General features: G+C 38.8%; 1 protein-coding gene across 2 annotated transcripts in view; it reads left to right on the forward strand.

Moving 5' to 3' along the window:
- GSTCD (glutathione S-transferase C-terminal domain containing) overlaps positions 1 to 24,875 on the forward strand; it is a 517,648-nt gene that overhangs the window by 81,679 nt on the left and 411,094 nt on the right. For both annotated transcript variants that reach the window (XM_053703512.1, XM_053703511.1), the window contains exon 4: positions 21,718 to 21,969. In XM_053703512.1, coding sequence (XP_053559487.1) covers positions 21,718 to 21,969 — 252 coding nt within the window. The remainder of the gene's footprint in view (positions 1 to 21,717; positions 21,970 to 24,875) is intronic.

Genomic DNA, 24,875 nt, shown 5'->3' on the forward strand with positions numbered 1-24,875 from the left:
GACAGGGGAGAAAGAGAGAGAGAGGGGAGATGGAGAGAGGGGAGAGAAAAAGAGGGGAGATGTGGAGAGAGAGAGAGAGAGAGAGGGGGAGAGACAGAGGGAAGAGAGAGAGGGGAGAGAGAGAAAGAGAGAGGGGGGAGATAGAGAGGGGAGAGAGATAGGGGGGAGATAGAGAGAGGGGAGAGAGAGAGGGGAGGGGGGAGATAGAGAGAGGGGAGAGAGAGAGGGGAGGGGGGGGAGAGAGAGAGGGGAGAGAGAGAGGGGAGAGAGAGAGGGGAGGGGGGGAGAGAGAGAGGGGAGAGAGAGAGGGGAGGGGGGGAGAGAGAGAGGGGAGAGAGAGAGGGGGGGAGATAGAGAGAGGGGAGAGAGAGAGAGAGAGAGAGAGAAAGGGGAGAGAGAGAGAGGGGAGAGAGAGAGAGGAGAGAGGGGAGAGGGAAGAGAGAGGGGAGATAGAAAGAGAGGGAGAGAGAGCGCAAAAGAGGGGGGGAGAGAGAGAGTGCAAAAGAGAGGGGGGGAAGAGAGAGCGCAAAAGAGAGGGAGGAGAGAGAGGGCTAAAAAGAGAGGGGGAGAGAGAGAAAGCAAAAGAGAGTGGGAGGGAGAGAACATAAGGGGTGGGACCACTGTACTGCAAAAAATGGCCCGTGTGAACGGGCTTTAGGACTAGTATATATATATATATTTTCTGTAGTGTAAAATCAATTTCAGATTTCTGAATTTTTCAGTTTTGTTTCATGAAAAAAAATTGTTAATTTCTCTTGTTAAGTGTAGTCAGTCCACGGGTCATCCATTACTTATGGGATTATATCTCTTCCCCAACAGGAAGTTGCAAGAGGATCACCCAAGCAGAGCTGCTATATAGCTCCTCCCCTCACATGTCATACCCAGTCATTCTCTTGCAACCTAACTAAAGATAGGTCTTTGTGAGAGGTCTGTGGTGTTTTTAAACTTAGTTTATTTCTTCAATCAAAAGTTTGTTATTTTAAATGGCACCGGAGTGTGCTGTTTGTTTCTCAGGCAGCATTAGAAGAAGAATCTGCCTGCGTTTTCTATGATCTTAGCAGACGTAACTAAGATCCACTGGCTGTTCTCGCACATTCTGAGGAGTGAGGTAACTTCAGAAAAGGGGAATAGCATGCAGGGCCCCCCTGCAAACGAGGTATGTGCAGTAAATTATTTTTCTAAGCAATGGAATTGACTGAGAAATTACTGCTGATACCAATGTAATGTAAGTTCAGCCTTAAATGCAGTGGTAGCGACTGGTATTAGGCTGAGGAGTGTGTGTACACTGAAGTATTTTTCTAGGGAATGGAATTTGACTCAGAAAATAATGTGTGAGCCTTAACTGCAGTAAAAGCGACTGGTAGCAGGCTTATTAATAACACTTCATAACTTTTAAAATGTATGTTCAAAACGTTTACTGGCATGTTAATCGTTTTTTGTGAGGTACTTGGTGATAAAACTTATTGGGGCATGATTTTACCACATGGCTAACTTTTGTTTCTGCATAGAAACAGTTAACTGAGCTTCCCCACTGTTGTAATATGAGTGGGAGGGGCCTATTTTAGCGCTTTTTTGCGCAGTAAAAATTCAGTCACAATCTTCCTACTTCATCCTCCATGATCCAGGACGTCTCTAGAGAGCTCAGGGGTCTTCAAAATTCATTTTGAGGGAGGTAATCAGTCACAGCAGACCTGTGACAGTGTGTTTGACTGTGATAAAAACGTTAATTATTAAATTGTTATCCGTTTTTGGGTATTAAGGGGTTAATCATCCATTTGCTGGTGGGTGCAATCCTTTGCTAACTTAATACATTTACTGTGAAAATTTGGTTGCTATAACTAATTTGGTTCATTGTTATTTCAACTGTGACAGCTTTTTGTGCTTCTTAAAGGCACAGTAGCGTTTTTTATATTGCTTGTAAATTTATTTGAAAAGTATTTTCCAAGCTTGCTAGTCTCATTGCTAGTCTGTTTAAACATGTCTGACACAGATGAATCTGTTTGTTCACTATGTATGAAGGCCAATGTGGAGCCCCATAGAAGGTTGTGTACTAAATGCATTGATGCAACTTTAAATAAAAGTCAGTCTTTACATGCAAAGAAATTATCACCAGACAATGAGGGGGAAGTTATGCCGGCTAACTCTCCTCACGTGTCAGTACCTTCGCCTCCCGCTCAGGAGGTGCGTGATTTTGTGGCGCCAAGTACATCAGGGAGGCCCTTACAAATCACTTTGCAAGACATGGCTACTGTTATGACAGAAGTATTATCTAAATTGCCAGAATTAAGAGGCAAGCGTGATAGCTCTGGGTTAAGGACAGAGCGCGCTGATGATGTGAGAGCCATGTCCGATACTGCGTCACAATTTGCAGAACATGAAGACAGAGAGCTTAATTCTGTGGGTGACGGATCTGATCCAGGGAGACTGGATTCAGAGATTTCTAATTTTAAATTTAAGCTTGAGAACCTCCACATATTGCTAGGGGAGGTATTAGCTGCTCTGAATGATTGTAACACGGTTGCAATTCCAGAAAAATTATGTAGGTTGGATAGATACTATGCGGTACCGGTGTGTACTGACGTGTTTCCTATACCTAAAAGGCTTACAGAGATTATTAGCAAGGAGTGGGATAGACCCGGTGTGCCTTTTTCCCCTCCTCCCATATTTAGGAAAATGTTTCCTATAGACCCCACCACACGAGACTTATGGCAGACGGTCCCTAAGGTGGAGGGAGCAGTTTCTACTTTAGCTAAGCGTACCACTATCCCGGTGGAGGATAGTTGTGCCTTTTCAGATCCAATGGATAAAAAATTAGAAGGTTACCTTAAGAAAATGTTTGTTCAACAAGGTTTTATCTTACAGCCCCTTGCATGCATTGCGCCTGTCACTGTTGCGGCGGCATTCTGGTTTGAGTCTCTGGAAGAGGCCATTCGCACAGCTCCATTGGATGAAATTATGAACAAGCTTAAAGCACTTAAGCTAGCTAACGCATTTGTTTCTGATGCCGTTGTACATTTAACCAAACTTACGGCTAAGAACTCCGGATTCGCCATCCAAGCGCGCAGAGCGCTATGGCTTAAATCCTGGTCAGCTGACGTGACTTCTAAATCTAAATTGCTTAATATTCCTTTCAAGGGGCAGACCTTATTCGGGCCCAGCTTGAAAGAAATTATCGCTGACATTACGGGAGGTAAGGGCCATGCTCTACCTCAGGACAGGGCCAAATCAAAGGCAAAACAGTCTAATTTTCGTGCCTTTCGTAACCTCAAGGCAGGAGCAGCATCAACTTCCTCCGCTCCAAAACAGGAAGGAGCTGTTGCTCGTTACAGACAGGGCTGGAAAACTAACCAGTCCTGGAACAAGGGCAAGCAGGCCAGAAAACCTGCTGCTGCCCCTAAGACAGCATGAAGAGAGGGCCCCCTATCCGGAAACGGATCTAGTGGGGGGCAGACTTTCTCTCTTCGCCCAGGCTTGGGCAAGAGATGTCCAGGATCCCTGGGCGTTGGAGATCATATCTCAGGGATATCTTCTGGACTTCAAAGCTTCTCCTCCACAAGGGAGATTTCATCTTTCAAGGTTATCAGCAAACCAAATAAAGAAAGAGGCGTTTCTACGCTGTGTACAAGACCTCTTACTAATGGGGGTGATCCACCCAGTTCCGCGGACGGAACACGGGCAGGGATTCTATTCAAATCTGTTTGTGGTTCCCAAGAAAGAGGGAACCTTCAGACCAATCTTGGACTTAAAGATCCTAAACAAATTCCTAAGAGTTCCATCATTCAAAATGGAAACTATTCAAACCATCCTACCCATGATCCAAGAGGGTCAGTACATGACCACTGTGGACTTAAAGGATGCCTACCTTCACATACCGATTCACAAGGATCATTATCGGTACCTAAGATTTGCCTTCCTAGACAGGCATTACCAGTTTGTAGCTCTTCCCTTCGGGTTAGCTACGGCTCCAAGAATCTTTACAAAAGTTCTGGGCTCACTTCTGGCGGTACTAAGACCGCGAGGCATAGCGGTGGCTCCGTACCTAGACGACATTCTGATACAAGCGTCAAGTTTTCAAACTTCCAAGTCTCATACAGAGATAGTTCTGGCATTTCTGAGGTCGCATGGGTGGAAGGTGAACGTGGAAAAGAGTTCTCTATTACCACTCACAAGGGTTTCCTTCCTAGGGACTCTTATAGATTCTGTAGAGATGAAGATTTACCTGACGGAGGCCAGGTTATCAAAACTTCTAAAAGCTTGCTGTGCCCTTCATTCCATTCCACACCCGTCAGTAGCTCAGTGCATGGAAGTAATCGGCTTAATGGTAGCGGCAATGGACATAGTACCATTTGCGCGACTCCATCTCAGACCGCTGCAATTGTGCATGCTAAGTCAGTGGAATGGGGATTATTCAGATTTGTCCCCTCTACTAAATCTGGACCAAGAGACCAGAGATTCTCTTCTATGCTGGCTTTCTCGGCCCCACCTGTCCAAGGGGATGACCTTTCGCAGGCCAGATTGGACGATTGTAACAACAGACGCCAGCCTTCTAGGTTGGGGCGCAGTCTGGAATTCCCTGAAGGCTCAGGGATCATGGACTCAGGAGGAGAAACTCCTCCCAATAAATATTCTGGAGTTAAGAGCAATATTCAATGCTCTTCTAGCTTGGCCTCAGTTAGCAACTCTGAGGTTCATCAGATTTCAGTCGGACAACATCACGACTGTGGCTTACATCAATCATCAAAGGGGAACCAGGAGTTCCCTAGCGATGTTGGAAGTCTCAAAGATAATTCGCTGGGCAGAGTCTCACTCTTGCCACCTGTCAGCAATCTACATCCCAGGCGTGGAGAACTGGGAGGCGGATTTTCTAAGTCGCCAGACTTTTCATCCGGGGGAGTGGGAACTTCATCCGGAGGTCTTCGCTCAACTGATTCATTGTTGGGGCAAACCAGATCTGGATCTCATGGCGTCTCGCCAGAACGCCAAGCTTCCTTGCTACGGATCCAGGTCCAGGGACCCGGGAGCGGTGCTGATAGATGCTCTGACAGCCCCTTGGGTCTTCAACATGGCTTATGTGTTTCCACCATTTCCGATCCTTCCTCGACTGATTGCCAAGATCAAACAGGAGAGAGCATCAGTGATTCTGATAGCGCCTGCGTGGCCACGCAGGACCTGGTATGCAGACCTAGTGGACATGTCGTCCTGTCCACCATGGTCTCTGCCTCTGAGGCAGGACCTTCTAATTCAGGGTCCTTTCAACCATCCAAATCTAATTTCTCTGAGGCTGACTGCATGGAGATTGAACGCTTGATTCTATCAAAGCGTGGCTTCTCTGAGTCGGTTATTGATACCTTAATACAGGCTAGGAAACCTGTTACCAGAAGAATTTACCATAAGATATGGCGTAAATATTTGTATTGGTGCGAATCCAAGAGTTACTCATGGAGTAAGGTTAGGATTCCTAGGATATTGTCTTTTCTACAAGAGGGTTTAGAAAAGGGCTTATCCGCTAGTTCGTTAAAAGGACAGATTTCTGCTCTGTCTATTCTTCTACACAAGCGTCTGGCAGAAATTCCAGACGTTCAGGCTTTTTGTCAGGCTTTGGCTAGGATTAAGCCTGTGTTAAAGACTGTTGCTCCGCCGTGGAGCTTAAACTTAGTTCTTAACGTCCTGCAAGGCGTTCCATTTGAACCCCTTCATTCCATTGATATTAAGCTGTTATCTTGGAAAGTTCTGTTTTTGATGGCTATTTCCTCGGCTCGAAGAGTCTCTGAGTTATCTGCCTTACATTGTGATTCTCCTTATCTGATTTTTCATTCAGACAAGGTAGTTCTGCGTACTAAACCTGGGTTCTTACCTAAGGTAGTTTCTAACAGGAATATCAATCAAGAGATTGTTGTTCCATCATTGTGTCCTAACCCTTCTTCAAAGAAGGAACGACTTTTGCATAATCTGGACTTAGTCTGTGCCCTGATGTTCTATTTGTAGGCAACTAAAGATTTTCGTCAAACTTCTTCCCTGTTTGTCGTTTACTCTGGACAGAGGAGAGGTCAAAAGGCTTCGGCTACCTCTCTCTCTTTTTGGCTTCGTAGCATAATACGTTTAGCCTATGAGACTGCTGGACAGCAGCCTCCTGAAAGAATTACAGCTCATTCTACTAGAGCTGTGGCTTCCACCTGGGCCTTTAAAAATGAGGCTTCTGTTGAACAGATTTGCAAGGCCGCGACTTGGTCTTCACTTCACACTTTTTCAAAGTTTTACAAATTTGACACTTTTGCTTCTTCGGAGGCTATTTTTGGGAGAAAGGTACTTCAGGCAGTGGTTCCCTCCGTTTAAAGTTCCTGCCTTGTCCCTCCCTTCATCCGTGTACTTTAGCTTTGGTATTAGTATCCCATAAGTAATGGATGACCCGTGGACTAACTACACTTAACAAGAGAAAACATAATTTATGCTTACCTGATAAATTTATTTCTCTTGTAGTGTAGTCAGTCCACGGCCCGCCCTGTCTTTTAAGGCAGATCTAAATTTTTAATTAAACTCCAGTCACCACTGCACCCTATGGTTTCTCCTTTCTCTTCTTGTTTCGGTCGAATGACTGGATATGACATGTGAGGGGAGGAGCTATATAGCAGCTCTGCTTGGGTGATCCTCTTGCAACTTCCAGTTGGGGAAGAGATATAATCCCATAAGTAATGGATGACCCGTGGACTGACTACACTACAAGAGAAATAAATTTATCAGGTAAGCATAAATTATGTTTTTCCTGATATTCAGTGTTTTGTTCAAGCATTAGTCAGGATTAATTACATGGACAATTCAAGCAGAAAGCTGGACAGGATACACTTTCAAACTCTCACACCCTTCACGTATGGAGATGTATGTGCGTGAATACAAATAAAAACAATTATCTTTATTAAAGGAACATGAAACCCCCAAAAAAGTCTTTCATGATTCAGATAGAGAATACAATTTTAAACAACTTTTTAATTTATTTCTATTATCTAATTTGTATCATTCTCTTGGTATCATTTGTTAAAGGAGCAACAAAGCACTACTGGTTTCTAAATGAACACATAGGTGAGCCAATGACAATCGGTATATATATGCACCCACCAATCAGCAGATAGAACCTAGGAGGTTTATTGCTGCTTCTGAGCTTGCCTAGATTAACATTTCAGCAAAGGATAATAAAAGAAGGAAGCAAATTAAATAATAGAAGTAAATTGGAAAGTTGTTTAAAATTAAATTCTCTATCTGAATCATACAAGAAAAAATGTGGGTTTCATGTCCCTTTAAGAATTAAATTAAAATGGGTGAAAACACATAGTTAAAATAGATTACGTCAATGAGACTCATTTATATAATCTACATGGATGTCTGCTAGATAGAATTTCTAACAGCACATATAACAGACACTTAAAGGGACACTGAACCCAATTTTTTTCTTTTGTGATTCAGATAGAGCATGCAATTTTAAGCAACTTTCTAATTTACTCCTATTATCAAATTCTCTTCATTCTCTTGGTATCTTTATTTGAAATGCAAGAATGTAAGTTTAGATGCCGGACCATTTTTGGTGAACACGCTGTGTTGTTCTTGCTGATTGGTGGATAAATTCACCCACCAATAAACAAGTGCTTTCCATGGTTCTGAACCAAAAAAATAGCTTAGATGCCTTCTTTTTCAAAAAAAGAAAGCAAGAGAACGAAGAAAAATTGATAATAGGAGTAAATTATATATCTTGCTTGTCCCATCCTCATTACTCGTGGACTTCACTGCTTGGTTATTTATTTCCCACGAGTAATGGATCGTGGACTCTCACCACCTGTATGAAGAAAACATAATTTATTCTTACCTGATAAATTAATTTAATTAAGGATGGTGAGTGTCCATGAGACCCCACACTGTCTTTTCTTCCGGTGGTAGCTCTATTTTTTCTTTTTTACACCTTTTTTTTTTCCCCTTCTCATTTTTTACTTTTATAACTTTTTATACCTTTCTTGCTTGGCTATATGTCAGACTAGTTTCTAGTAAGGTGGAAAGGACTTCATAGAGCTCTTTGGGTTTGGGAATTTTTGCCTACTTCTAGTGACCAGGATGAGTAATTCCCAGGAGTAATGGATCGTGGTTTCTCATCACCATGAATGAAATGAATTTATCAGGTAAGCATAAATTATGTTTTATTTTATTTTTTAATTGTACACTCTATCTGAATCATAAATACATGGTTTTCATGTCTCTTTAAAGGACCACTAAATAATTAATAAATACACAATAAAAAGACAATGCAATAGCACTTACTTTTGAATTTGAAATGATCAGTAGAACCTTTTCCAGCAAATTTCAAAGTTAATCCAAATTTCCCTCCCCCTGTATCATGTGACAGAAATCAGCCTATCACAGAAAGGATATTACTGTGGACTTTTGCACTTGCCCAGTAGGAGCTGGATCTTCAAAAAGTGTACATATAAAAATAATGTGCATGTTTTAATAATGGAAGTATATTATAAAGATTTTTATATTGCAACGTTGAACTGAATCATGGAACTTTAATTTTGACTTTACTAGCCCTTTAAGTCTAACAAGTAAAACAAGTCTGTCAGGGCTCATATAAAACTACTTTCTTTGGGCCTGAAATTCAAAACCTCGCCGGCATTGATAAAAATCACACAAAGTCTTTTGGATTTTTTTTTTAGACTTTGTATTGTAATGTAGGACTCTCTCTTTCACATAAAGAACACTACATAGAAACATAAAGATTTCTCAAGATAAAATTTGTGTTTCTAAATTTTTAAAGGGCCCACCGTACCGAGGAGACTAATTAGAATATGTCGCCTGAGAGGTGAGGTTTTGAATATCAGGCCCTTAGCCTGCTTTACCACTAAGTGAAATAGTCACAAGGACTCTTCCTGTAGGACCTAATATTTTGGTGACAACATATTTAGCATTATAATTTTCTGGGTTACTTTTTAACATTATGGAAGATATGTTAATATTTTCATACTTGATAAAGTCATGGTGTCTTTCACTTATCATTATTTAAACACACCCTGCCAAGCACAAGGTGTGTTTTGTAGCTAGAGTGCCGATTAGAGAATAGTTCAAACAACTTTTGTATCGGGGTACATGAATTTCAGCGCTACATTAAAAAGTTAAAACATATCTTCATTATATCTGATTAAACTCCATCTAAAATATTGCTAACATTCCTGATCTGTTTATACAAAGTGGGAAGTTTACCATCAATTAATTAATCAATTGCTGACTAATTGGATAATTATGTTGAAGTAAATGCATGTAAATGGGTTCCTGCAGTAAATGCATGTAAATGGGATTTGAAATTAGAACCTCTCAGAACAGACATTGGGGCATATTTATCAAGCTCTGTATGGAGCTTGAAGCCCCGTAAAGGCTAAAGACTGCTGCTCCATAACCTGTCTGCCTGCTCTGAGGCGGCGGACAGAAATCAATCCGATCAAATACGATCGTGTTGATTGACACCTCCTGCTAGCGGCCGATTGCCCGCGAATCTGCAGGGGGCGGCATTTATCGATGTGCAGCGGACATTATGCGCAATATCGGATCATGTCCGCTCGCACTATGATAATTAGGCCCCATTATGTTCATTCAGAAATTCTATATATCGGATAAGAATCTTAGAGATAATTGGTATTTTTACTGGGAGAACAGAATTGTAATGAATAACTGTATTGATTATGCTGAGATATATAGAATGACAAATATTTAGCGGCATATGTTCTGGGGTTTATTTGTGTTGATATGCTGGGCCTAAGTGGAAGAGGGAGCAATTTATTGTCATATTTGTTATGTTTCATGCTTCAGTTATCTTATTCCATGTTCTATATATAATGAATGAAGGTGGTCAAAGAATGAAGATGTGCATTTGATTCTTTATAGAGAGGGGTTCTGAGTCTATATTGAGGCCTGGTTACCCCCCAGAGTACAGTGCTTGTCAGAGGGATGTATATGGGGTATGGCTTGTGACTCTGTTGCCCTCATGGGAGATCTACAGACCCTCAGGGACTTGTCTTTTGCCTCCTTCTATGGATCTAAAATAAGTGGATCCACTCGGCTCCACAGCAAATACCTCCCAACTTGTCAATTCTCTCCAGTAGGGTCACTCTGCCATTATTCAAATAAGTGACCTCTTATCTACGCGTTTCGATTTGGGTGGCCTTTATCAAGATCAACCCCACTGGAAAGCATTGACAAGTTGGGAGGTATTTGCTGTGGAGTCGAGTGGATCCACTTATTTGAAGTTTAAAACACACGAATCACTACCATAGTTAATCTGTCAAAGACATAACAGGCAGGATTGACTGTGGAAAACAAAGTATAGCGGAGTCCTATATCATTGGGAGATACAAATAACCACGGAGGCGAAATCGGCAACATCCAGCCAATAGAGTACTTGAGATAAGTCACGTGACCCGGAGGCACGCCCGGGTCAACAGAAGACGCCAAACTCATGGCTGGTTTGTTCGCACACTGCAAGTGGGTAAGAATATTGACTGTAAGGAAAACAAATGTATTCATCCAAAGAATTTACCGAAGTTTTATCCACTGTAGTGTGGTTTTTAGACTATTCTTGTACTGGTACAATTTTTTTATTGAAGTACTTATTTTTGTGAATTGCCATTATTCAATCCAGCCGATTTTCACTTATTCTGTGATTTTATTGATCTTATTGTCAATTTATGTTTTTTTTTTTTTTTAAAGTTATTCAGTAAATGTACTATTTTTATATGATTACATTGTTGCGTTTTATTTGATAGTACTGTTGCTTTCTATTGTATTGCATTGTTGCTTTTTTCTCATTCTTCTCTCAAAATGGAAACTATTCGGACTATTCCTCCTTTTGTTTAGCAAGGTCAGTTTATGTCCACAATAGATTTAAAGGATGTTTATCTTCATGTTCCAAATCACAGGGAACATTACCAGTTTCTGAGGTTTGCCTTCCTAGACAAGCATTTTCAGTTTGTTGCTCTTCCATTTGGTCTGGCTACAGCTCTCAAGAATTTCCACAAAGGTTTTGGGTGCCCTATTGTATGTGACCAGATCTCAGGGTATTGCAGTGTTTCCCTACCTGGACATTATTTTGATTCAAGCTTCATATTTTCCTTTAGCAGAATTTCACACCAACCGACTCTTGTTTCTTCAACAACATGGAGAATCAATTTACCAGAAAGTTATTTGGTTCCCCAGTCAAAGGCATTTTTTGGGGGGTTTCAAATAGATTCAGTCTCCCTGAGTTTTTCTCTAACAGAGCAGAGAAGGTTACATTTTTTATCAGCTTGTCTGAACCTTCTGGCCCTCTCCTTTCCCTCTGTTGCTCTTTGTATGGAAGTTTAGCCATAGATCTTTTGTCTTCTCGTTTGAACAACAAACTTCCCAGGTACTTTGCGAGGTCCAGGTATCCTCAGACAGAGTTTGTGGATTTTATTAAGTTCAAAACCCACCACTAGAGCAGGGTGAGACAAAAAGGAATGCCTCTGAGCACAATATGCACGAGAAGAAAAAAGCTTAATAAAAATTTTAAAATGTTATCTTTATTGTAGCTACTTAAAATGACAGCAAAAAAAAAAAAAGAAAAATAGATACACTGCCCAACAAGATTAAAAACACTGTGGTACTGGTACTATTGGTTAGTAGAATAGTAGTTTATATTGGTGAATAACGTTCTGTAAAGGGGAATATAACTTTGCTATAGATATTACCAAAATAATAGTCTTATATGTTGGAGTACTCCTCTGAATACACAGTGAATGTTATGAGCAGCTTACTATAAAGAACAGAAGATACACCTAAATTGCTGTGCTGACAATTGTCAGTTGCCATAGGTAATTCGACATTTTTAAACCTTCTAGCAGGACATAGCCTGCAAACAAATACTAGAAATGGTAACGCAGGAAATAAATAATATTCATTAAGGTGTAGGGTTAATATACTGCAAATCTTGGTACTGACCGCAAGTATATATTTGTTTAAACAAAGTTGTGCCGCTATATATAACGGCCGATATATACTTATTTAGGACAGAGTTTTGCTGCTGTTTTTTAGAAGACTTAATTCAGTATATTTACCGTTAATTAGCGTAGCCATATATCCCACAAGGAATTGTTAGCGTTACGCACTACCCTGGCTATCTGCCAGGAATGTAGCGATTAAACTAAAGTAAATATATTTTAAGTCTATATTTTATAATGACCAGTAGCGAGCAAGGCTTACAAATAGCAATCCTCATACATTCCTTGAACTTCAGCTACTCTTATTGTTGAATAAGAGTTTGTGGATTCTCTAGTAGCTCCTTGGTCATTTCATCTTGCTTATTTGTTTCCTCCTCCTGGTTCTTCTTCCAAGGGTGATCTCCAAGATAAGCCTAGAGAAATCAAAAGTAATCCTGGTTGCCCCAGTTTGGCCTCACAAGATTTAGTATGCAGATCTGGTTCAGATGTCCAGTTGCTCTTCTTTGCCTCTTCCTTTACGGTCAGACCTTCTGTCTCAAGGTCCATTTTTCAATCTCAAGTCTCTGAAGTTGATAGCATGGAAATTGAAAATAGTTAGTTCTTAGGCATAGAGGTTTCTCTGATTCTGTGATGGAAATCTTAATTCAGGCTTTTAAGCCTGTAACTAGGAAGATTTGTCATAAGCTTTGTAAGGCCTTTATTTCTTGGTGTATAGATCATGTTTTCTCCTGGCATTCTTTTAGAATTCCTAGGATTTTGCAGGATGGTTTGGATAAGGGCTTATCTCCTGGTTCTCTGAAGGGGCAGATTTCTGCTTTTTCAGTTTTGTTTCATAGGAAGATTGCTAATCTTCCTGATATTGATGGTTTTGTTCACACTTTGGTAGGTATTAAATCTGTTATAAAGCCAATTTTCCCTTTGTGTTGAAAGTTTTGCAGGCTCCTCCTTTTGAACCTATGCATAAGGAGGTTAAACTGCTTTCTTGGTAAATTTTAATCCTTTTGGTTATTTCTTCTGCTAGAAGAGTTTCAGAATTGTCTACTCTTTCCTGTGATCCTCCTTATCTTATTTTTGGTCAGGATAAGGCAGTTTTAAGGGCTAAATTTGACTTTTTTGCCCAAAGTAGTTTCTCTAGAGAATATTAGCAGAGAGATTGTTCCTTCTTTGTGTCCTAATCCCAAAAATGTTTCAGAGAGATCTTTACCTAATTTGGATGTATTTAGAATATTGAAACAATATATTGATTTTACTATGGATTTCAGGCAGACTTCTAGTTTGTTTGTTCATTTTTCTTGTATTAGAAAAGGTCAGAAAGCTTCTGCTGTTACTATGGCTTCTTGGTTGAAACTTTTGATTCACAAGGTTTACTTGGAGGCAAGTCTACCTCAACTGCAACGGATTACTGCTCATTCTACAAGGTCATTTGCCACTTCTTGGGCTTTCAAGAATGAGGCTTCAGTTGATCACATTTGCAAGGTAGCTACTTGGTCTTCTTTGCATACGTTTACTAAATTCTACTATTTTGATGTTTTTGCTTCTTCTGAGGCAGCCTTTGGTAGGAAGGTCCTTCAGGCAGTTGTCTCAGCTTGATTTATTTTTGCCTGATTGAATTAAAACAAAAATAATCATTTAGATTTCTGCCCTGTTTTGCGTTTCTGTTGGCTTGTGGATTTAGTTTTCTTAGTGAAAAAAATGTTTTAAATCCCACCCTTTATGTTATTATTTGTGGACTCCAAAGCTTGAGTATTAGTTCCCAGGAGTAATGGATTGTGGACTCTCACCACCTGTATGAAATAAAACATAATGTATCCTTACTTAATACATTAATTTCTTTCATGGTGGTGAGAGTCCACAAGACCCCACCCTGTGTTTTGTTGGTGGTGTTTTTCCCCTTCTCCTTTTATGGTTCTTATTTCTTTTTCCTACCTCATTTTGCTTGGCTATACTTTAGACTGAGGTGCCTGTGAGGTAGGAGAGGTTTTTTAGAGCTCTTGGGGTTTGGGGATCTTTACCTCCTCCTGGTGGTAAGGATGAGTGATTCCCAGGAGTAAAAGATTGTGGACTCTCACCCCCATGATAGAAAGAAATTTATCAGGTAAGCATAAATTATGTTTTTATTTTATATTGTTATAACTAACTCAACTAATAGTATAGTACATAAAGTTTGTTTATCATCAGTTGACTAGGGGAGGAGGAATGAATGTGCAATAATATTATATATATGTCCTAGATCAATAAACTATTGGGCTGTTGCTTACATAGGATTCTGTTTACCCCCACAAACACACCAAAAGCGTTAAACATATGGTTAAAGCATACTTCCCAACATTTCTCACAAATTTCTGATCCATGATTTGAGTGATGGACCTGCAGGGGTGCCATGGACTGAAATAGACCAACAGTGGGTGAAGTCAGGACAGCTGGGCAGATATACTTGTGGCAATACTGCAATATGTGGGATGGTCTGGAGCTTTGTTAAAGTCAGTTCTGGAACTGCAATGCCCTGCTAATCCACAGTTGATTATGGCATGTTATTGAAGGCTACACAGAAATGCTGTCCCTGTTTAGCTTAGAGGTCATGTTCAGCTCCGGAACAGTACATTTGTAACCCTTTTGCAATAGTTAAACACACAGTTTTCTGCTAACAGTAATACAAGTATAAATGCTTTTAGACAGAGTATTTTATATTTTATTGTTGCCCTTTTATATCCCTTTTATTGTTAATACAATACTAGTCCACAAAACATTCAATATTTGTATTCTTCTAGAATTAATCCTAGTTATTATCTTTGTTTAACTGATATGCTTGATATGTTTAGACATATTATTTCTTTCATGTAATTAGCAAGAGTCCATGAGCTAGTGACGTATGGGATATACATTCCTACCAGGAGGGGCAAAGTTTCCCAAACCTTAAAATGCCTATAAATACACCCCTCACCACACCCACAATTCAGTTTTACAAACTTTGCCTCCTATGGAGGTGGTGAAGTAAGTTTGTGCTAGATTCTACGTTGATATGCGCTCCGCAGCAGGTTGGAGCCCGGTTTTCCTCTCAGCGTGCAGTGAATGTCAGAGGGATGTGAGGAGAGTATTGCCTATTTGAATGCAATGATCTCCTTCTACGGGGTCTATTTCATAGGTTCTCTGTTATCGGTCGTAGAGATTCATCTCTTACCTCCCTTTTCAGATCGACGATATACTCTTATATATATATACCATTACCTCTGCTGATTTTCGTTTCAGTACTGGTTTGGCTTTCTACAACATGTAGATGAGTGTCCTGGGGTAAGTAAGTAAGCTTATTTTCTGTGACACTCTAAGCTATGGTTAGGCACTTTTTTATAAAGTTCTAAATATATGTATTCAAACATTTATTTGCCTTGACTCAGGATGTTCAACATTCCTTATTTTCAGACAGTCAGTTTCATACTTGGGATAAATGCATTTGTTTCAATCATTTTTTCTTACCTTAAAAAATTTGACTTTTTTCCTGTGGGCTGTTAGGCTCGCGGGGGCAGAAAATGCTTCATTTTATTGCGTCATTCTTGGCGCAGACTTTTTTGGCGCCAAATTTTTTTTTTCTGTTTCCGGCGTCATACGTGTCGCTGGAAGTTGCGTCATTTTTTTGACGTTTTTTTGCGTCAAAAGTGTCGGCGTTCCGGATGTGGCGTCATTTTTGGCGCCAAAAGCATTTAGGCGCCAAATAATGTGGGCGTCTTTTTTGGCGCTCAAAAATATGGGCGTCATTTTTTTCTCCATATTATTTAAGTCTCATTATTTATTGCTTCTGGTTGCTAGAAGCTTGTTCACTGGCATTTTTTTCCCATTCCTGAAACTGTCATTTAAGGAATTTGATCAATTTTGCTTTATATGTTGTTTTTTCTTTTACATATTGCAAGATGTTCCACGTTGCAACTGAGTCAGAAGATACTTCAGGAAAATCGCTGCCCAGTGCTGGAGCTACCAAGCTAAGTGTATCTGCTATAAACTTTTGGTATCTGTTTTTCCAGCTGTTGTTTGTATTGCATGTCATGACAAACTTATTAATGCAGATAAAATTTCCTTTAGTACTGTTACATTACCTGTTGCTGTTCCGTCAACATCTAATTTTCAGAGTGTTCCTGATAACATAAGAGATTTTATTTTTTAAATCCATTAAGAAGGCTATGTCTGTTATTTCTCCTTCTAGTATACATAAAAGTCTTTTAAAACTTCTCTTTTTTCAGATGAATTTTTAAATGAACATCATCATTCTGATACTGATAATGGTTCTTCTGGTTCAGAGGTTTCTGTCTCAGAGGTTGATGTTGATAAATCTTTGTATTTGTTCAAGATGGAATTTATTCATTCTTTACTTAAAGAAGTATTAATTGCATTAGAAATAGAGGATTCTGGTCCTCTTGATACTAAATCTAAACGTTTAAATAAGGTTTTTAAATCTCCTGTAGTTATTCCAGAAGTGTTTTCTCTCCCTGATGCTATTTCTGAAGTAATTTCCAGGGAATGGAATAATTTGGGTAATTCATTTACTCCTTCTAAACGTTTAAGCAATTATATCCTGTGCCATCTGACAGATTAGAGTTTTGGGACAAAATCTCTAAGGTTAATGGGGCTGTCTCTACTCCTGCTAAACGTACTACTATTCCTATGGCAGATAGTACTTCATTTAAGGATCCTTTAGATAGGAAGATTGAATCCTTTCTAAGAAAAGCTTACTTATGTTCAGGTAATCTTCTTAGACCTGCTATATTTTTAGTGGATGTTGCTGCAGCTTCAACTTTTTGGTTAGAAGCTTTAGCGCAACAAGTAACAGATCATAATTTTATAGCATTATTATTATTCTATAACATGCTAATAATTTTATTTGTGATACCATCTTTTGATATCATTAGAGTTGATGTCGGGTATATGTCTCTAGCTATTTTAGCTAGAAAAGCTTTATGGCTTAAAACTTGGAATGCTGATATGTCTTCTAAGTCAACTTTGCTTTCCCTTTCTTTCCAGGGTAATAAATTATTCGATTTTCAGTTGGATTCTATTATCTCAACTGTTACTGGAGGGAAGGGAACTTTTTTTACCAAAGGATAAAAAAAATCTAAGGTAAATTTAGGTCTAATAATCATTTTCGTTCCTTTCCTCACAACAAGGAACAAAAGCCTGATCCTTCATCCTCAGGAGCGGTATCAGTTTGGAAACCATTTTCAGTTTTGAATATATCCAAGCCTTATAGAAACCTATAGCCAGCTCCTAAATACCCATGAAGGTGCGGCCCTCATTCCAGCTCAGCTGGTATGGGGCAGTTTACGTTTTCTTTAAAGGTACAGAATTGGCTTCAAGTTAAGGCCTCCTGCAAAGAGATTTTTTTCTTTCCCGTGTCCCAGTAAACACAGCAAAGGCTCAGCATTTCTGAAATGTGTTTCAGATCTAGAGTTGGCTGGAGTAATTATGCCAGTTCCAGTTCTGGAACAGGGGCTGGGGTTTTATTCTATCTCTTCATTGTACCAAAGAAGGTCAATTCCTTCAGACCAGTTCCGGATCTATCTATATTGAATCGTTATGTAAGGATACCAACATTCAAGATGGTAACTGTAGGACTATCCTGCCTTTTGTTTAGCAAGGGCATTATATGTCTACAATAGATTTACAGGATGCATATCTGCATATTCCGATTCATCCAGATCACTTTTAGTTTCTGAGATTCTCTTTTAGACAAGCATTACCAGTTTTGTGGCTCTACCGTTTGGCCTAGCGTCAGCTCCAAGAATTTTTTTCAAAGGTTCTCGGTGCCCTTCTGTCTGTAATCAGAGAACAGGGTTTTGGTATTTCCTTTTTTGGACGATATCTTGGTACTTGCTCAGTCTTCACATTTTCGCAGAATCTCATACGAATCGACTTGTGTTGTTTCTTCAAGATCATGGTTGGAGGATCAATTTACCAATCAGTTCATTGTTTCCTCAGACAAGGGTAACCTTTTTAGGTTTCCAGATAGATTCAGTGTCTATGACTCTGTCCTTGTCAGATAAGAGAAGTTTAACATTGATATCAGCTTGTCAAAACCTTCAGTCACAATCATTCCCTTTGGTAGCCTTATGCATGGAAATTTTAGGTCTTAGGACTGCCGCATCGGATGCGATCTCCTTTGCTCGTTTTCACATGCGACCTCTTCAGCTCTGTATGCTGAACCAGTGGTGCAGGGATTACACAAAGATATCTCAATTAATATCTTTAAACCGATTATACGACACTCTCTGACATGGTGGACAGTTCACCATCGTTTAGTTCAGGGGGCTTTTTTGTTCTTCCGACCTGGACTATAATCTCAACAGATGCAAGTCTTACAGGTTGGGGAGCTGTGTGGGGGTCTCTGACGGCACAAGGGGTTTGGGAATCTCAGGAGGTGAGATTACTGATCAATATTTTTGAACTCCGTGCAATTTTCAGAGCTCTTCAGTCTTGGCCTCTTCTGAAGAGAGAGTTGTTCATTTGTTTTCAGATAGACAATGTCACAGCTGTGGCATACATCAATCATCAAGGAGGGACTCACAGTCCTCTGGCTATGAAAGAAGTATCTCGAATTTTGGTTTGGGCGGAATCCAGCTCCTGTCTAATCTCTGTGGTTCATATCCCAGGTATAGACAATTGGGAAGCGGATTATCTCAGTCGCCAAACGTTGCATCCGGGCGAATGGTCTCTTCACCCAGAGGTATTTCTTCAGATTGTTCAAATGTGGGAACTCCCAGAAATAGATCTGATGGCTTCTCATCTAAACAAGAAACTTCCCTGGTATCTGTCCAGATCCCGGGATCCTCGGGCGGAAGCAGTGGATACATTATCACTTCCTTGGAAGTATCATCCTGCCTATATCTTTCCGCCTCTAGTTCTTCTTCCAAGAGTATTCTCCAAGATTCTAAAGGAATGCTCGTTTGTCCTGCTGGTAGCTCCAGCATGGCCTCACAGGTTTTGGTATGCGGATCTTGTCCGGATGGCCTCTTGCCAGCTGTGGACTCTTCCGTTAAGACCAGACTTTCTGTCGCAAGGTCCTTTTTTCCATCAGGATCTCAAATCCTTAAATTTTAAGGTATGGAGTTTGAACGCTTGATTCTTGGTCAAAGAAGGTTTCTCTGACTCTGTGATTAATACTATGTGACAGGCTCGTAAATCTGTATCTAGTGAGATATATTATAGAGTCTGGAAGACTTATATTTCTTAGTGTCTTTCTCATCTTTTTTTCTTGGCATTCTTTTTGAATACCGAGAATTTTTCAGTTTCTTCAGGATGGTTTAGATAAAGGTTTGTCCACAAGTTCCTTGAAAGGACAAATCTCTGCTCTTTCTGTTCTTTTTTCACAGAAGGATTGCTAATCTTCCTGATATTTCATTGTTTTGTACAAGCTTTGGTTCGTATAAAACCTGTCATTAAGTCAATTTCTCCTCCTTGGAGTTTGAATTTGGTTCTGGGGGCTTTTCAAGCTCCTCCTTTTGAACCCATGCATTCTTTGGTCGTTATATTACTTTCTTGGAAAGTTTTGTTTCTTTTGGCCATCTCTTCTGCCAGAAGAGTCTCTGAATTATCTGCTCTTTCTTGTGAGTCTCCTTTTCTGATTTTTCATCAGGATGAGGCGGTGCTGCGAACTTCTTTTGAATTTTTTACCTAAGGTTGTGAATTCTAACAACCTTAGTAGAGAAATTGTGGTTCCTTCATTATGTCCTAATCCTATGAATTCTAAGGAGAAATCATTGCATTCTTTGGATGCTGTTAGAGCTTTGTATTATTTGTCATCTTTTTCGGTTCTAGAAAAGGCCAGAAAGCTTCTGCCATTTCTTTGGCATCTTGGTTGAAATCTTTATTTCATCATGCTTATGTCGAGTCGGGTAAAACTCCGCCTCTAAGGATTACAGTTCATTCTACTAGGTCAGTTTCTACTTCCTGGGCGTTTAGGAATGAAGCTTCGATTGATCAGATTTGCAAAGCAGCAACTTGGTCCTCTTTGCATATTTTTTCTAAAATTCTACCATTTTGATGTGTTTTCTTCTTCTGAAGCAGTTTTTGGTAGAAAAGTTCTTCAGGCAGTGGTTTCAGTTTGAATCTTCTGCTTATGTTTTTCATTAAACTTTATTTTGGGTGTGGATTATTTTCAGCAGGAATTGGCTGTCTTTATTTTATCCCTCCCTCTCTAGTGACTCTTGTGTGGAAAGATCCACATCTTGGGTAGTCATTATCCCATACGTCACTAGCTCATGGACTCTTGCTAATTACATGAAAGAAAACATAATTTATGTAAGAACTTACCTGATAAATTCATTTCTTTCATATTAGCAAGAGTCCATGAGGCCCGCCCTTTTTTGTGGTGGTTATGATTTTTTTGTATAAAGCACAATTATTCCAATTCCTTATTTTATATGCTTTTGCACTTTATCACCCCACTTCTTGGCTATTCGTTAAACTGAATTGTGGGTGTGGTGAGGGGTGTATTTATAGGCATTTTAAGGTTTGGGAAACTTTGCCCCTCCTGGTAGGAATGTATATCCCATACGTCACTAGCTCATGGACTCTTGCTAATATGAAAGAAATGAATTTATCAGGTAAGTTCTTACATAAATTATGTTTTTATTTAATCATAATAAATAAAGAACAAAATAAGGTAATGCCTTATATTGCATTTGTGATTACTCAGTTTGCATGATACAAGTCACTGGCAGGTAACAGCCACACTGTTCAAAATTCAGGTGCATGAATCTTTATTTAGATGTTTTACGTGCACAGTAAAACCTCTCATTGAAAATAGTGATAGCTTTTACCATAACCATTTTTTCTAATACATGTGTACTGCAAAAATGCTTCTATTTAAAACTTAAAGTGAAGGTCAAGTCTGGCTTATTCGTTAACATTTTTCTCCAGCTCATGTAAGTTAAGTATGATGTTCAGTCATCAAAATCGTTATAAATTATAGTAAAGTTCGATTTTTTACCTTTAAAATAGCCTCCTTGTCAGTTCTATTATCCGCCCGCCATGTTGCCGAAATTGATTGACAGATTCTGAATCTGTTATATCCATTATCTTTTTTACCCCGGTGGCGTCCAGCCCCTTTTCTATTTCGTCATTGCTAAGGTCTGCGCATGCATAAAAACAATGAGAGCGTCATCACCATCATGCTCGTGCATGAGACGCGCATGCGTAGTCTGCTCTCTCATTATTTTCAATACATTGATTCAATCATTAAAATTAAACGCATGCGCTATTGAGTGTAACATACGCATGCACATTTTAAAAAGACTGTTGTGCACGAGCTTTAGAACAGACGTAGTGAGCTTGTAGGAACGCTCGCTACGTCACTAGCGAAAAATAAGGAAGTGTGGTAGGGGAGGAGTAAAAAACGAAAACGGAGGTATTATATATATATATATATGTTTTATTTGCAAATGAAATTTTTTTTAGAAATATAAACTTAGCGACTTTAATACTTGGATGTTCAGGTATCAATGGGTGTATTGCATTTAGTTAAAATTAACCTTCACTTTAAAAGCATTGATATGCACCTTTTGGTGTATTTTTGTTTTTTTGTCATTGCCTAATGCTAAGTGGTTTTTGGAACCACGTACAAATCATTTAAAGGGTGATCATTTTGCTCCACTATGTTTAATATAATAGTATCAGATTTATTGTTACCTTTTTAAAACTCTGTGGTATAAAACATAGTTAAAATTATTCCTGTTCTTTGTATCTTTCATAGGTTGCATTGGAAAAGGTAGTGCAAGACAAAATCACAGAAATGCCTCTTATTGCGGGATGGTACAAACGGGTCCAGCAGGTACCTAATGTGAAGAAGGCAGCTACCATGTGTAATATTACATTTGTATCTATTACCGATGCAAGCAGTAGCCAAGAAAAGCAGCTCCAAGCTTCCACAATAGAAACAGAAGGCAAAGAGCTGTCTGATGCTCCATTTCTAGGAGGACCAAGACCAACCCTGACCAAGTTGAAGGTAAGAAGCTGATTTGGTCACTTGTGTTTTTTTAGAGGAAATATAAATGGCTTCTCCACTGATCAAGCAATCACTGTATACAAAGTTGTAAGCTCAACATTTATTTTATTTGCAGATCATTTGAAAGGCAGTGCCTAATTTCTGGTATATTCTATGCACATACATACCTGTGGGTGTGTGTGTGTGTATGTGTAATTATAGTAGTTTAAGTTTGAACACATTTTCTGTTTAGATTTCTATTTTCAAAGCTGCATAACTTTTGAAACCAAAAATGTAATTCTGCTATGAGGTAGCTACTACTTACTACAAAACACACACACAAAACCTGCATCAAGTATAAATTAAAAACACATAGCTATTGCCTTACTAATAATTATCTTGTGTAGATATGTAACTTATGTTAGAAAGTATTATATCGAAATTTACAATTAAAATATCAATAACAGTGTGGTGTAGTTATCCATCAAACACTGTCTAACTGTCAAAATGCACTGAGATAAGAGGCGGTTTTCAAAAGTTTAGAAATCAGCTTGAGCCTACCTAGGTTTAGCTTTCAAAAAAGAATACCATGAGAACAAACCAAATTTCCTAAACGTTAATTGTAAAGTTGTTTAAAATTGCATGGCCTATCTGAATCATGAAAGTTTAATTTTGACTAGAATGCCCCTTTATTATGTCACTAAATTTGTATGGAGTTACCATTCCATCTAATCGGTACTTTCTTTCTCGCTGCTGCCATGAGTCTTTCCTTGTTTTCAAATTTATGACATTTAAGATTATAGGAAGCTGACGGCAGTTTAGATCTTATCGCACTATCTAGTATAATGGAGGATGTATTTCCATTTTCTAGTAGAAAGCTGTAAATATTCCTGTATCTGAGATGGTAACACACTTTCGGGGATTCCTCTTATTCTCAGGTTTTGGCGTCCACCCCTGTTGTTCATGTACTCAACTTGTGAGTGAAGCTGTAATATTGTTGTGTTTGTAGAGCCATTGAGTCTGATAAGGGTAAAGTTTTAATGTTCATAAAGCAGTGGGTGCCGCCATATTGTAAGTTAGCTCTCATTTTCTGCTTGGGCCAATTAGGGATGGTTATAAATATCTTACTAGAGTATGCAACCAATGATTGTGTGCAATATAGCTGTGTCTGCACTTCCACTTTTAACAGGAATTTAAAAATCCCTCAACAATCAGAATTAAATTACAGGGAAAGGGAAGAAAATACATAATAAAAATACATTGCAAAGTTGTTTTACTGCATATAATTAAACATTCTGTATTAATATGTCAAAGCGTTAAATGTCCCTTTAAATTAAATTGGTCAAGGTATTTTTTTTAGTTATTTCATGAAGAACAAATTTGGGATTTTTAGAAAGTACTATAGCTGACATCTATTTTCATGAAACATAGAGTGCTAGGAGCTTTTGGCTTGATCTTGCCTGTTGGTAGTTTGAAGTTCATAAGGTTTATTATTTTTTTTAGTTATTTAAATCAAATTAGCTTTTGTTTTACAGCAGTCCACAGTGCATGTTGTACAGTTATGTCAACACCTGAAATGCTTAGTGCTTCTTCTCCAGAACATCAATATAGCTGTTGTGCAGGCTGTCTGCTGAGGGAGCCTATTGCTGTGTTCACTTATCCAGACTACTAAGGGCCCGATTCTCAACAACTTTACTGCCTGGGGAGAAATTATAGTGCAGACTTCACAAGGGCAGAACTCATTTGAAGGGACATAATACTTATATACTATTAATTCTCTAAAAAATGGAAAACTCTGGGAGTTCCAGAGAGATAAGAGCTTCGTCCCTTTAAAAGTAATGAGGCTCTCTGGGTTACAGAATATCACAGGGGAGGGTCAGGTTAACAGAGGAGCACTTGACATTGATATCAGTGCTCTCAGTTTGCCAGAAATACAAATTATAACTGACATAGTTTTACTGTAGTTTAACTTTTATTTATCTCCAGTTTAGTAAAATTACTTTTCTGTCAGTTAAACAAATGTATTATGAACATTGAACACACTTCACCTGCAATACAGCAAGCAAGATAAATCAGTGAGAACATGCTTCAAACTTAGAGAATATAATGAGAGTTGTTAGAGAGCTTCAGACACACCCAAGCAACTTGCCTGTGCATCCCACTTTCTATAAGTGTCAGACTTAACTCATGTAGAAAAAATACAAAGTGACATGCAACGTGTAAAAGATACATATAAATTGTTATACAGAGTGTAATCTCAATTTGTTAAATTTACACAAACATTCAAAGTACAAGAAAAAATTGCAAAATCACAATCTTAAATACAGCGCTGTGTACAAAACTTAAATGTGTTAACATAGAATTTGCAAATTTTAAATGTAATACACATTTAAAGACTAGAAAGAAGTCTAAAGTAAATTCAAATATAATGAAACACTATAGGTCTGATCTAAAGCTCATTTTAGGGAACTTTATGGGTGAGATGTCAACACAGAGTGACAGAAGACAATATAGAGAGCTGTGGTCAATAAGAGTTGAATCTCTAGGATATCTTAATACTTGTTTTGATCACTTTTATTTTACTTAAAGGGACACTAAACCCAAAAATGTTCTTTCATGATTCAGGTAGAGAATATAATTTGAAAAAATATTCTAATTTACTTCTATTATCTAATTTGCTTTGTTTTTTGGATATCCTTTTTTGAAGAAATAGCAATGCACATGGGTGAGCCAATGACACAAGGCATCTATGTGCTGCCACCAATCAGCATTTACTGAGCCTATCTAGATATGCTTTTCAGCAAATAATTTCAAGAGAATGAAGCAAATTAGATAATTGAAGTAAATTATAAAGTTGTTTTAAAAAATAAATTGGGTTTCATGTCCCTTTAAAGACCAAATATGACAGACAAGATACGTGTACTATA

The sequence above is a fragment of the Bombina bombina genome, chromosome 2, assembly GCF_027579735.1.
Source record: "Bombina bombina isolate aBomBom1 chromosome 2, aBomBom1.pri, whole genome shotgun sequence".
NCBI classification, from domain to species: Eukaryota; Metazoa; Chordata; class Amphibia; order Anura; family Bombinatoridae; genus Bombina; species Bombina bombina.